The sequence below is a fragment of the Sardina pilchardus genome, chromosome 19 (assembly GCF_963854185.1).
Source record: "Sardina pilchardus chromosome 19, fSarPil1.1, whole genome shotgun sequence".
Classification (NCBI taxonomy): domain Eukaryota; kingdom Metazoa; phylum Chordata; class Actinopteri; order Clupeiformes; family Clupeidae; genus Sardina; species Sardina pilchardus.
Window position 1 is genome coordinate 23,041,472 of NC_085012.1, and position 12,500 is coordinate 23,053,971.

The 12,500-nt window shown below is 48.0% G+C and overlaps 1 protein-coding gene across 3 annotated transcripts in view; it reads left to right on the forward strand.

Moving 5' to 3' along the window:
• stau2 (staufen double-stranded RNA binding protein 2) overlaps positions 1-12,500 on the forward strand; it is a 104,493-nt gene that overhangs the window by 59,280 nt on the left and 32,713 nt on the right. For all 3 annotated transcript variants that reach the window (XM_062521034.1, XM_062521031.1, XM_062521033.1), the window contains exon 14: positions 7,805-7,918. In XM_062521034.1, the coding sequence (XP_062377018.1) occupies positions 7,805-7,918 (114 nt within the window). The remainder of the gene's footprint in view (positions 1-7,804; positions 7,919-12,500) is intronic.

Consider the following 12,500-nt stretch of genomic DNA (forward strand, 5'->3'; position numbering starts at 1 on the left):
TATGTTGTAGTTAATACTCCATAATCATGGCTGATTGCACATGTTGTGGTCCCACGCCAATGTGTCATTAGTGGTAATATCTTAGGTCAAGGCCATATCAATATGGTCCTCTGTATGCAATTTAGAGTTGTTTTCTGAACTTCAGTGACAACATGGAAGCCATTATAAAGATGAGGGAAGAGGATATTTTTTGGTCCTGATCAAGCCATTTGAATGGGTTTGCCACCATGATGTGATTTGGACAGGCTGGGATTTGTCCCCATTGGGGGTCCATGTCGTCTCTTAATGGCCATATGTGTTGGACTTGCTGTGCCCCACCCCGCACAGACACACACACACACACACACACACACACACACACACACACACACACACACGCACACACATACCAGCCTTTGGTGTGGTGCTCAGAAGAGCCCTGTTGACAGAAAGCTGTTGATTTTAAAGTCTCGAGGATTGGGAAGACACAATAGTCATCACTTGAGTGGAATTCTCCCTCCTCTCTCGGCCCTTGGTGAGGTCAGACTCCTCCTCTGTGGCGGGCACGTCCATCCAGCGGCCTGCCCTGTGTGTGTGTGTGTCCGAGGGCCCTGTGTGACGCAGCCCTCCATCTAGTGTGAGTGTGAGTGTGAGTAAGAGAATGAGAGAGAGCAAGTCTGTGTGTGTGTGTGTGTATGTGTGTTTTTGCTTGTCCGTGCGTGCGTGCATGTGTATCTCTTAGAAAGTGAAGATGTATGTGTGTTTGCTTGTACGTGCGTGCGTGCATATGTATCTCTAAGAAAGTAAAGATGTGTGTGTGTGTTTGTATGTGCATGTGTGCATGTGTATCTCTAAGTGTGTGTGTGTGTGTGTGTGTGTGTGTGTGTGTGTGTGTGTGAACCGCCCAAAAGGTTTAATCGCTCCTCTCTCCTTGGTGTGGGAGGGGTGGGCAGTGTTGCTAATGCAGTCTTTAAAACACACTTCACACTGGAATGTCTGGCAGAATGGGCTTTCCCTACGGGACTCGGCGTAAACACACACTCACACACATGCACACACACACACACACATGCACACACACACACAGACGCACACACATATGCACAGACACAGACACACTCACACACAAATGCATAAACACACTCACTCACACACACGCACAAACACACACTTGCACATGCACAGACACACACACATGCATAAACACACACTTGCACAGACACACACACACACACACACACGCGCATGCACACACACACACACACACTCACACACTGTCAGTCAGTCACACACACACCGCTGGAGTGAGGGATGATGCGTGCGTGTCTTGATGCCACCACGTGGGCGAGCCTCTTTTTTCTCGGGGGCCAATCAGACAGCGCGGCTCCAGCGGCGGGCCGGCACACACGCGGACATATGGAGCTCGTTGTCAAGCGTGATGGGAACGTTCCAAGAACTCGCGGAGTGCCGTGGAAGTGATGAGCTCTGTCTGTGTGTGTGTGTGTGTGTGTGTGTGTGTGTGCAGGCATCAAGCGTTTAAGCACCTCTGCCTATCAAGCAAGGCAAACTCTGTGTCTGGATAAGAAAAACACACAGACACGGACAATCAATGTTTTAAAAGGAACCCTGACTAGTATGACATGTTGGCCTTGTAAGATTACGATTGGCATCAGCTATAAAAACACTTTAAAATGTTTTAGTTTTATTAAAAAAAAATGTAGAAAACCCATTTACTCATTGGCCACCATGGTGATGTAAGTCTCATTGCTTTCTGGGTGTTGAGTGATGTGTTTAGGTTTAACCGACTATAGGTCTCTTGACAGTAAGCCTAGGCTACAGCGAGATAAACACGTCTGCCGTTCAGCCTTTTCGATTTGAACCCGAACGCACCGTAAATCAGGAGGATAACGCGGAAGACGATACTTTGAGATTTACAGGAAAATGAAGACGATCAGAGAGGCGAGGCGAAGCGAAAATCGATGGTGTCTGTCCTGCAACTGCTTGCCAAGGGCAACCGAGAACGAGAGCGTTTGTTGTCAGCAGCTGTCCAGGGTAAGCACAGATCAAACTATCTTTTGATGAAACGTTTGGGTACAAACTGTTCATCTCACTGGAGCCTATAGGCTTACTGTCAAGACCTATAGTCCGTATAACATAAACACGTCACTCACTATCCAGAAAGCATTGAGATGTACATCACCATGGCAACCTACAAGTGAACGGGTTTTCTACATTTTTTAATAAAAACCAAAACATTTGTGTGTTTTTATACCACCTTTATATAGCTGACGCCAACATGTCATAGTAGTCCGGGTTCCTTTTAAGAACTTGAGGAAGCATTTTCATAAAAAAAAAAGAAAAAAAAATACACAGTCAGTGTCTTCAGAACTTCACAAAGCTTTTTATTCAATCAGGTGCCATGTGATATGTGAACGCACGCAGATGAAACATTTCTCTTTCACATCATTGCTGATTATTTTTCGGATGTGCGAGTGTTTTAAGAAAATAAGCCGCCCAATGGAGGAGCCAGACTAACAGATGCATGCACACACACACACACACACACACACACACACACACACACGTGCAGCGAATACTAAACACTCAGACACCAGCACAGAGGTGTAAATCCTCGCCCCTTACACAACTCACATGAACATCATTAGCCAACATCTTGTGTAACTAGCCCTGCTGACGCATCCATGGATGGATGGAGGTCCTGACCTATCGTGGTTTGGTGTGACAGCTGGGTGGCCCTCCTCCTCTTGGCCATTGGCTGCTTTCTCTGACACTTCAGTGGGTGGTGGCTTGGTGGGATGCCTGGTAGCCAAGCACATGTCCTCCTGACACTATGATTGTGTAATAGATCAGGCTACTGTGTGTTTAGGTTTTTTTTTTATCCTTTCTTAATGACACTAGCAAGCACTTCTGTCCCACAATGGTGATTTCTGACCTCCCACCCCACGAGCAGTTTAGCCAGAGGGGAGGCAATAAAATTGTCTAGCAACAACAACTGCCCTTCTCTCTCTCTACCCCCTCTCTCTCTCTACTCCTCTCTCTTTCTCTCTCTCTCTCTCTGACACAAACATACACATGTATTGTATAAACATATACACATACAGACAGACAGATAAGTAGACACACTCTTCCTGAGTAATTAAACTGGAACAGGCCAGGAAGTATACATGCACACACACCACAAACATGCACACATGTACACAGATGCGCAACAGCATAATGCATGCTCAGTCCCACACACACACAGATCGCGGAAGTCGTCTCTCCCAGGCCTCAGCTGAAAGTCACACGTTTCCTCAGGAGTTGAACAAACAAACAACACTGTGTATTGGGCCACTGCAACTACATGCTCACATAGGGCCCCTGAATGGAGCACCTTATATTGACATTGTGCTTATTTACATACCCTTAAAGATACTTCTATCCAATGAATCGTACAATAGAGTCTTTAAGTATGCAGTTTAAGTTTGTTAGTTGACTTGGTGTTGATAGCTCCTTGCTCTGCAAGCTCACCTATGAGGCGAAGTAGTTCTAGATAGTGTTTTTAAATAGATTAGGTCTTAGTCAGCACGGCTGGCCATGAGTTACGACTGGGAGGCTGTTGAAATGGATAGCTATAGCTTTTGTCCCCTGTAAAATGCTTTAATGTGTTTTCCTACGTGGATAGTTGAAAGGCTTTTCTCTTGTTTGCTCAGGAAACACTATTAACCTTTCTGAATATGAAAACATCAGGCATGAAATGAATGTAGCGGTCCCCGGGGGATGCCATCCGTCAGGCTCCGTGCTCAAAGACGGATGTGGGAACGCCGTGGGAAGGTCTCCCGTCCCGGCTTTTCAAAAGCGCTCGCTTCTCCTGTGAGCTCATCTTTTATGTCGCCATAAAGCATGTTCACTCGACCAGTCATCCCTCCTGAGACTCACCCAACACCACCATCACCTCCTCCTCCTCCTCCTCCTCCACCTCCTCCTCCACCACCACCATCAGGTCCCCCTCTCTCTCAGCTCCCCGTGAACAGGTGTCAGTCTTCCCTCATGTCATGTACGCTTTTGCTTTGCTTCTCTCTTCCCCCCCCCCCCCCCCTTCTTTTCCTGTGAGGACGCTACGCTTCACTGTCAGGCATGTCCATCTGTCTGACCTGTGTGTGTGCCAGAGGGGCCTGTTTGACAAGTCCATCCATCCTGTGTGTGTGTGTGTGTGTGTGTGTGTGTGTGTGTGTGTGTGTGTGTGTTTGTGTGTGTGTGTGTGTGTGCGTGTGTGCCTGTGTGCCTGTGTGCATGCGTGCGCACGTGTGTACCAGTATGTGCGTGTCAGTATGAATGTGCGTGTATCAGTATGTGTTCATCAGTGTGTGTGTGTGTGTTTGAGACAGTATACGAGTGTATGTGCTTGTGTGTGCATGTATGCTTGTACAGTACATGTGTTAATGAATGCTTGTGTGTGTGTGTGTGAGTGTGTTTGTATTTGTGTGAAGGCTTGCCTGTCTTGCTGTATGTGTGTGTGTATGTGTGTGTGTGTGTGTGTGTGTGTGTGTGTGTGTGTGTGTGTGTGTGTGTGTGTGTGTGTGTGTGTGTGTGTACGTGTGTGTGTGTGTGTGTGTGTGTGTCTGTGCAAGTGTGTGTGTGTGTGTGTGTGTGTGTATGTGTGTGTGTGTGTGTGTGTGTGTGTGTGTGTGTACGTGTGTGTGTGTGTGTGTGTGTGTGTCTGTGCAAGTGTGTGTGTGTGTGTGTGTGTATGTGTGTGTGGGTGTGGGTGTGTGTGTGAAGGCTCCTGTGTCTGGCCGTCTCTCTGGAGAGTCCTTGAGTGGGGCCGGGTCAGCTCCAGCGGGCCCCTTCCCAGCGGTGTGTGGGGCAGCGCGGCCCACTGATGCGTCTGGCCACTTTATTACCGGGGGCCTTGCATCTGTCTGGCAGCCCCACTACACACACACACACACACACTCCCCCCTACACACACACACACACACACACACACACACACACACACATACACTCTCACTGTTGCCTTAAATGGGGACATAAGTCACCAGAGCATCACACTCCCTGCTGGGCCAGCTCCTGTGGGCTGGGTGTCCATCTTAGACACACATACACACACACACACACACACACACACACACACACACACACACACACACACACACACACACACACACACACACACACACACACACACACACACACACACACACACACGTACACCACAAGCTGATCATACATGGCGCAACTTTTTGAGCGATGTTGCTGGGAATCCACATCACCAGTTTCCAGTTCCATTTGTTCTGATTAGATGATCATGACAATCTCCCTACAGATGATTAGAGTTCTCCAGAAAAGAGCTTTGTTGCCCAATGTCAACGGAACATGCCAGAACCACAACAATGGAGAGCATTGGCCAAAAAGTTGCCCCATGTGTCATCGGCTTCACTCTCTTAGACGAAGACATGGATACACTGAAACTGATACTCACATTCACACTCAGACACAATCTCACAAAGGCACATGTACTTTCAGACACAGACACAGACACACACACACACACACACACACACACACACACACACACACACACACACACACAAAGAGACAGATATACAAAGGCACTGAAACTCAAACATTAAAGACATACACACACAGAAGTTTTCACACAAACAGAAAAACTTTGCACACACACAGACACACGCACACACACACACACACACACACACACACATGCACTCTCTCTCTCTCTAGCTGCTGTGTCCCCCAACTCAACTGCAACATTTGCTGTCCCTTAGTGAGGAAACCTTTGATTAAGTTTGTGCTGTGCACGCAGAATATATGTTTTTATATTATTTTATACATAATTTATGTGTTGAAATGTAATTGATATACATACATACACATATATTGCGCTTTGCCAAGGTGGGGAAATGCACTTTAAAATTACTGGCATGTCTCGCAGTGTGTATCAATCCTGAGACGTCTTGGAGGAATTGAGCTGGTTGGGGCGGGAGGGAGTGCTCGTGTTTAGAATATTTCACATTGCATGCCCAGTTGGGCCGCGTGCGCTGTGGGAATGGACAGGCAATGGTGCTTCATCAGGACCCCCCGCCTCCCAGGGGGAGCCTCCTTATCTACAGTATAGCTAGCCAGCAGTCAAAGTGGAGCGGATCAAATCTACACACACACACACACACACACGCACGCACACACGTGCACGCACATACACGCACATACTTAGTAAACTTAAGTCTACCAAACTGAATGCCGTTCATTGAATTCAATATGTCAACAGGGGTCAACAAATACTGTATGTGGTTGTCAATAGATACTAGTGTTGTTTGTTGTTGTATAAGTACATGGTCAAGAACAAGAATCAAAAAAGCTAATTCGTGGGAAATGTGACGTGTTTGTGAGACAATGCATAATTCAAATAATAGAAAAAGATTTACTGACCTAAGATACCTTGGTTAGTAAAATGTTAAAAGTGTCCAAGTCATCCTGTACAGCAGTAGTCGTCATGTGGTTCCCATGCCCTACACACACACACACACACACACACACACACACACACACACACACACAGATATGCATCCTCCTGTTGTTTCTCTGTCTCTCCTTTTCTCTCCATACAGTCTTACACACACACACACACACACACACACACACACACACACACACACACACACACATACACACAAGCACACACAGAATCACATGCCTATTAATTAGGAGTGCTCTGACACTGCTCTGTTGTTTTCATTGGAACACACTGGAGACGTTTCGTTCCGTCTGTGATTAAACACAGCCAATCCGCTTTGGGCTAGTGGTGACGGCCAGACTGCCATGTCTCTCTCAGTCCTTTGTGTGTGTGTGTGCGCGTGTGTATACATGTATGTGTGCGCGCGTTTGTGTGTGTGTGTGTGTGTGTGTATCTGTGTGTGTGTGTGTGTGTCTCTGTGTGTGTGTCTGTGTGCGTTATCTGAGTGTTTGCGTGTATCATGTCTTATGCTTGTGTGTGTGTGTGTGTGTGTGTGTGTGTGTGTGTGTGTGTGTGTGTGTCATCCCAACCATGGCTGCCGTGCATGAATGTTCTCTCTGTGTCAGTCGGAGCCCGCATAGCTGACCTCTAGGTGTTACTGGGTCGGGCGCCGTCCCGTGTGTGTGGGACGAACAGGACTGTCCTCAATACCCGGCCTTTGCCAAACACACACTCCACTTCCCCTGGTGAGCGCCGAGGTCCCGCCGGCCAGCTTGAGTGTGGTTTGACGTGCCGAGGTGACTGGCGACGTCCGAGGCAGACCCAGCGGCGTTTTTTTTTTTCTTCTTTTTTTTTTTCCGCAAAAGTGGGCCAGCCCTTCCCCTCGAGAGCGCTTTTATCGGGAAAAAGTCCGGTCGAGTTGTTGTCGAATGCTGCCTATCTCGAGCCTTTTATCGGTGGCATACCACCTACGCAAAAAGACTGCTTAACGCGTTCAATGTTTTGTGATAATGGTTAAATACGGTCTCGGAATGTCTGTGTCAGATGACTCGCACCGCAATTTGAGTTAAACCACCTGTGATACTCATTATCAGATAGATACATTTTAGTTATTGATATGCACTTCAGTGTTTGTGTTTTGAAGTGTTTGTGTTTTGAACGACGATGCTGGAAATAGTTTACATTACTGTGCTTGTTTACTGATGTGTTTTAATGTGTCTGCATGCCTGTGCCGTAACACAGAGAGCCTTTCAAGGACTATTAAAGGTTAATATCATAGTTTGTATGAACGGCATTGCTGGTAGATGAAGAAACGAGATGATAGATATTCAATCTTACCTCCTACAGGTACAATACACCGATGGACAAACTGGCAAAGAGTTCATGACCTACCTTACACTATCCCCTGTGCAGATGACTTTCCATGGCATCGGGAGCTCAATCCAAGCTAGCCACGACCAGGTACGACCCTTGCTGTTTTTTCTGTTCCTTGTTTTTTTTGTTTTTTTTGTTTTTTTTCTTGTTCTGTAGGGAACAATTTAAATAAAATGTTAACAGCTCAGATTTAGAGAGAGGCGGGGGGGCTGTTCTTTCTCCCATTTGACGCGTCTCTTGTTTGACAAGCCAGAAATGGCCTGCAACGATGCTCTGCGATTGAAAAGAGAGCGAGCGTTTTGGGAGAGAAGGGAAACATCCTTGACAGCTGTGTGATGAGTGGCTAGGAAGCGCTAAAGAATGTGTTTTGAATCACACAAAAATTATGGCTGTCTTATGGCTATGGTTTCAGCAAGAGATTGTTGGGAGAATACTCTGTTCTTGTTCAATTTATTATCATACACTCATGCAATCTCCCTCACATACACAGACAGACACACACACACACACACACAATCACTGTTTGTTTTTCTTGTTGCCATGGCTTGGGTTAACTCTTGCAAAAAGCCAATTGCTGTTTTTTCCACCCCAATTTTGAGGCTCATTAAGAAAACAGATTTAGCAGAGTAGGATTTTCTATCATTAATTACCAGTCCGCTTGGTTTCAGGCACTCCAAACGTGTGCCCCCATTAGCCCCTGTGTTAATGATAAGCGTCATTTGGTTACAATTTTCTTGGACCAGACTCTTTTTGATTGGTTATTTTCTCCCTCGGTTTTTTTTTTTTTTTTTCGCTTGCTTAATAATTACAGAAAGAAACCCTCAGCTTTCCCCAAAGTTATCTTTTTCCCCCCTGTCTCTCTCTCCCTTTTTAAGACACAGCTCTCAGACTCCGTATTGAGGAGGTGGCTCATTGTATGTTTTCAGCCATGCAGAAAACTCGTTGCTTACGTTATCTAATCTAAACATAGGACACCCTTTTGTTCAGCTCTTCAAAGCTCCCTCTCTAATAAAGCTTGTTCTATAACCAGTAATGTTTTTTTTTTTCTGTTGAGGGGGGTCCAGGCCGCCAAATGAAAATGAAGGCAATATAGGCCACAGTCTTGTTGTTGCCAAGGGCAGTGGGGCGTGACAGACTGTTACAGAGAGGCCTTCTTCTTGGGGTCCCGCCGTACAGTGAAGAGCTGCCACAAAAGCGAATGGAGGTGGGGGGGTGGTGTGTCTGTGTGTGTGTGTGTGTGTGTGTGTCGGGGGGGTGTCGCATTGAAAGAATGAGACGAAAGTGTCACATTCGCTCACACAAGTTCTTTTTGTCTCATCGCTGGACCAGTCGCAGGGACAGTTGATGTCCCCTCGAGTGTCGCCAGGAGAGGACGTCTCTCTGAGACGGCTCGCATTTCGAGGCGGCATATCCAGGCGACGGACGACTCATTTCACACCACGAAAGAGTAGCGAACAACGTGATTTGTTTTATTAAAATCAAGACTCTGGGAAATGGCCGAAGATAATCGAGCTAAAAACGCACGCAGCTGCACCGGCGGCGTCTGGCCCTCCCCCACGTGTGCGGCGCTCCACGTGTCTCTCGCCTCGCGGCCCGATAAGGCTCTGACAAGCGCGCCTTATCTCCGTAATTAGCCATTGTTAACGTAGCGAGGCGGGGAATGCGATCGTCTCGGTGATAGCGGCCCGTTTCCTGGAGTTTGCCAACGGGGCGGCCGCTCCGAGAGCCAGGCGGAGTGGGAGCGGAGAGGAGCGGAGAGGAGCGGAGAGGAGCGGGGGCTAGAGAAGACTTCGTCACAGGGTTTCCTGTGAGAGCCAGAGCCAAAGACAATGAAGCTCAGTGTGTGTGTGTGTGTGTGTGTGTGTGTCAGCGTACAGGATGGAATATTCTGCGCGCCGACTTTTGAGAAATAGGGCTTTCCTTTTTGTACTGGAGGAGCTCCTCACATGTAGGTGTTGTTGAGTCACTGCTGGAGCTGCCGGAGGGGAAGGGAGGGGAGGGGAGGGGAGGGGAGGGGAGTGTGGCGGGTGGTCCGGCCCAGCGCCTGGCTCTGGAGCTGGGATGCGCTGTCAACGTGTCTGGGCCCCAAGCTCTGGTCTGTCTCAGCTCAGAGGAAGTCCGTCAGCACATCCCAGCTTTGACAGCTTACTCCGCTCACAGACACACACACAGACGCACACAGACACAGACACACACACACACAGACACACACACACACACACACACACACACACACAAAAACACACAAACATATTCACACAAAAATGCAAAAATACTCATAAATTCACATAAATACACACACTTAGACACACACACGCACATGCACACACAGAGAATTTTGCATGCTCCCACAAACACAGAAACTCCGAACACATTCATACTCGTGCGCTCTCTCACACACCCCGAGACTCACACACAGACGCGCTCACAGACCCATCCCAACACCTCCCCCGCATCTAACGCTCGGCCTGCCGTGATCCTTGGCCCGCCGCGCGCATTCCTGGAGGGCCTCGCCGCCGGAGATATACAGCCCGCTGCCCCTGCCGACCTCTGTGCCAGCCCAGCCGTGCCATCTGCCCAACACATGTGCGCATCCTCCGGCCTTACACAAGCCGCAGCGCACCACCCCCACCCCCACCCCCAACTCCACCTCCACCTCCACCTCCCACCCCAGCCACAACCACAACCACAACCCCAGCCGTAGCCTCTTGTGAGCGCACGGACATGTCCAGGGGGCAGGCTTAGCCTCGGGGCACGGGTGTCTTCCCCCCAGACGGGGCTGGATTATGTCAGAGCTGTCCACTCTGTCCACGTCAATACGGGCGCTCGATATCTTCGCTACCACCCGGGGGTCTGCGTAATACTGTCACGCACTGTCGTGCGCCACAGACCGGGCTAAACAACACGATTTTCTGCTTATATATATCTGGGCACGTTTGTTAAGTACAGTATATTTATGCAAACAATGTAGAGAATGCACTATGCATTAAAGCACTGTCTATACTGTATTAAAGCACTGCTCATACTGTACTCCCACAATACTTTCTGCTCTCAGAATGTGTGTACATATGTGTACATATCTCAGAGGTGCTTTGAATAATAGTCTTTTTTATTTGTCTCTTAGAAGGTGAACATGTGTCAGTTTTAAAACACTGTATAAAAAACCTCATGGACCAGTCGACTGAAGCCCAGTTGAAGTAGCCAAATTCTCTGTGTTTTTCCGAGCTGAAGTAACGCAAGCTCCAGCTCCCCCTCTAGCGCCCTCAGAAGTGGTGGGGTGGGGGTGCGGGGGGCTGGGGTGGGGGGGTGCGCGAGGTGATGCTCATCAGGCCCTGACGCGGCCGAATGGGATGTGACAGGCTGAGGGAGTTGGGCTCCCGGTGCACGGCAGGCCAGTGCAGCTTGAGGCTCTCATGAGCTCAGCTGGCCACAGCTCTCCTCTCCCTGGAAGCCCTCTCCCTCTCTCAGGCCTCAGGCTCTCGCTCTCTCCCTCTCTCCCTCTCTCTTCCACTGTCTTTCTCTCTCTCTCTCTCTCGGACTCTCTCAATCAGGCTCTCTCTTGCTCTCTCTCCCTCTCTCTCAGGCTCTCTCTTTCACTGTCTTTCTCTCTTTCTTTCTTTCTTTCTCTCTCTCTCAGACTCACTCTATCAGGCTCTCTCTTGCTCTCTCCCTCCCTTTCAGACTGTCTCTTTCTCTGTCTTTCTCTCTCTCTTTCTCTCTCACTCACTCACTCGTATCAGGCTCTCTCTCTCACTCTCTCTCTCTGTCTCAGACTCTCTCAAGTGCTCTCTCTTTCTCTCTGTCAGTCTCTATTTCTTTCTCTCACTCTCTCTCTCTCTCCTTCCAGGCCATCAGCTGTGATCCCAGTGCCATTCGAGGCACAGTGCGATCTGGAGCCCTTAGTTTGTCTCTGTCGTGGCCCTAGAGCACTAGTAGCTACAGTACTTTTGAAGAGGGTTGCAATGCTTGTCAGAGTCCCAGCTCCAGCTTTGCCATGGAGGAGACGCAGAGGCCTGGCTGCATGTGTAACTGGAGACATGCTCCCACGCACAGCAGATGACTCCGTCGACTGACCTGTCAACCGGGTAGAACAGAATAGAGTTGACTTCATAACTGTTATTCTCCATTTGTGGAATGAGGGAGTTTTTTTTTTTTTTTTACCATAGACGTAAAAACTCATCTGACAGTTTTACACAATGCAATTAAAATCCAAATAAAACTCAAGAATTCAATCAGTCCCAGAAGCTTGTTAAGTCAAATTTAGCACAGAATAATCAAATTAACTCAAGACAAATATTAGGAAATCGAATGAAATACGTTGTCATCACATTCTGGTTTGGGTCCAACTCTCATGACGCTATGCTTCAGACATCTAGACATGGCGGTAATTTGAGCAATAATGGATTCCGTTATAGACGATTATCCTTTTGGACGTTTATTTACAAGATGCACAAAAGGAGTGATCTACAGCTACATTTTCCATGGGAACAAAAACTGCTGTTATTTTCAAACTGCTGAAATTGTGGGTCAGAGGTTTTTCATCAGGCACTGGCCTGGGCACATCAGCATCTGCACTTTCCATCAATCACAACAATGCAAGTCAGGCTCAATGCTGCCGAGAACCCAGGTGATCCAAAATAGCTGCGGCTTGTTGAGAAACAGCAAACCT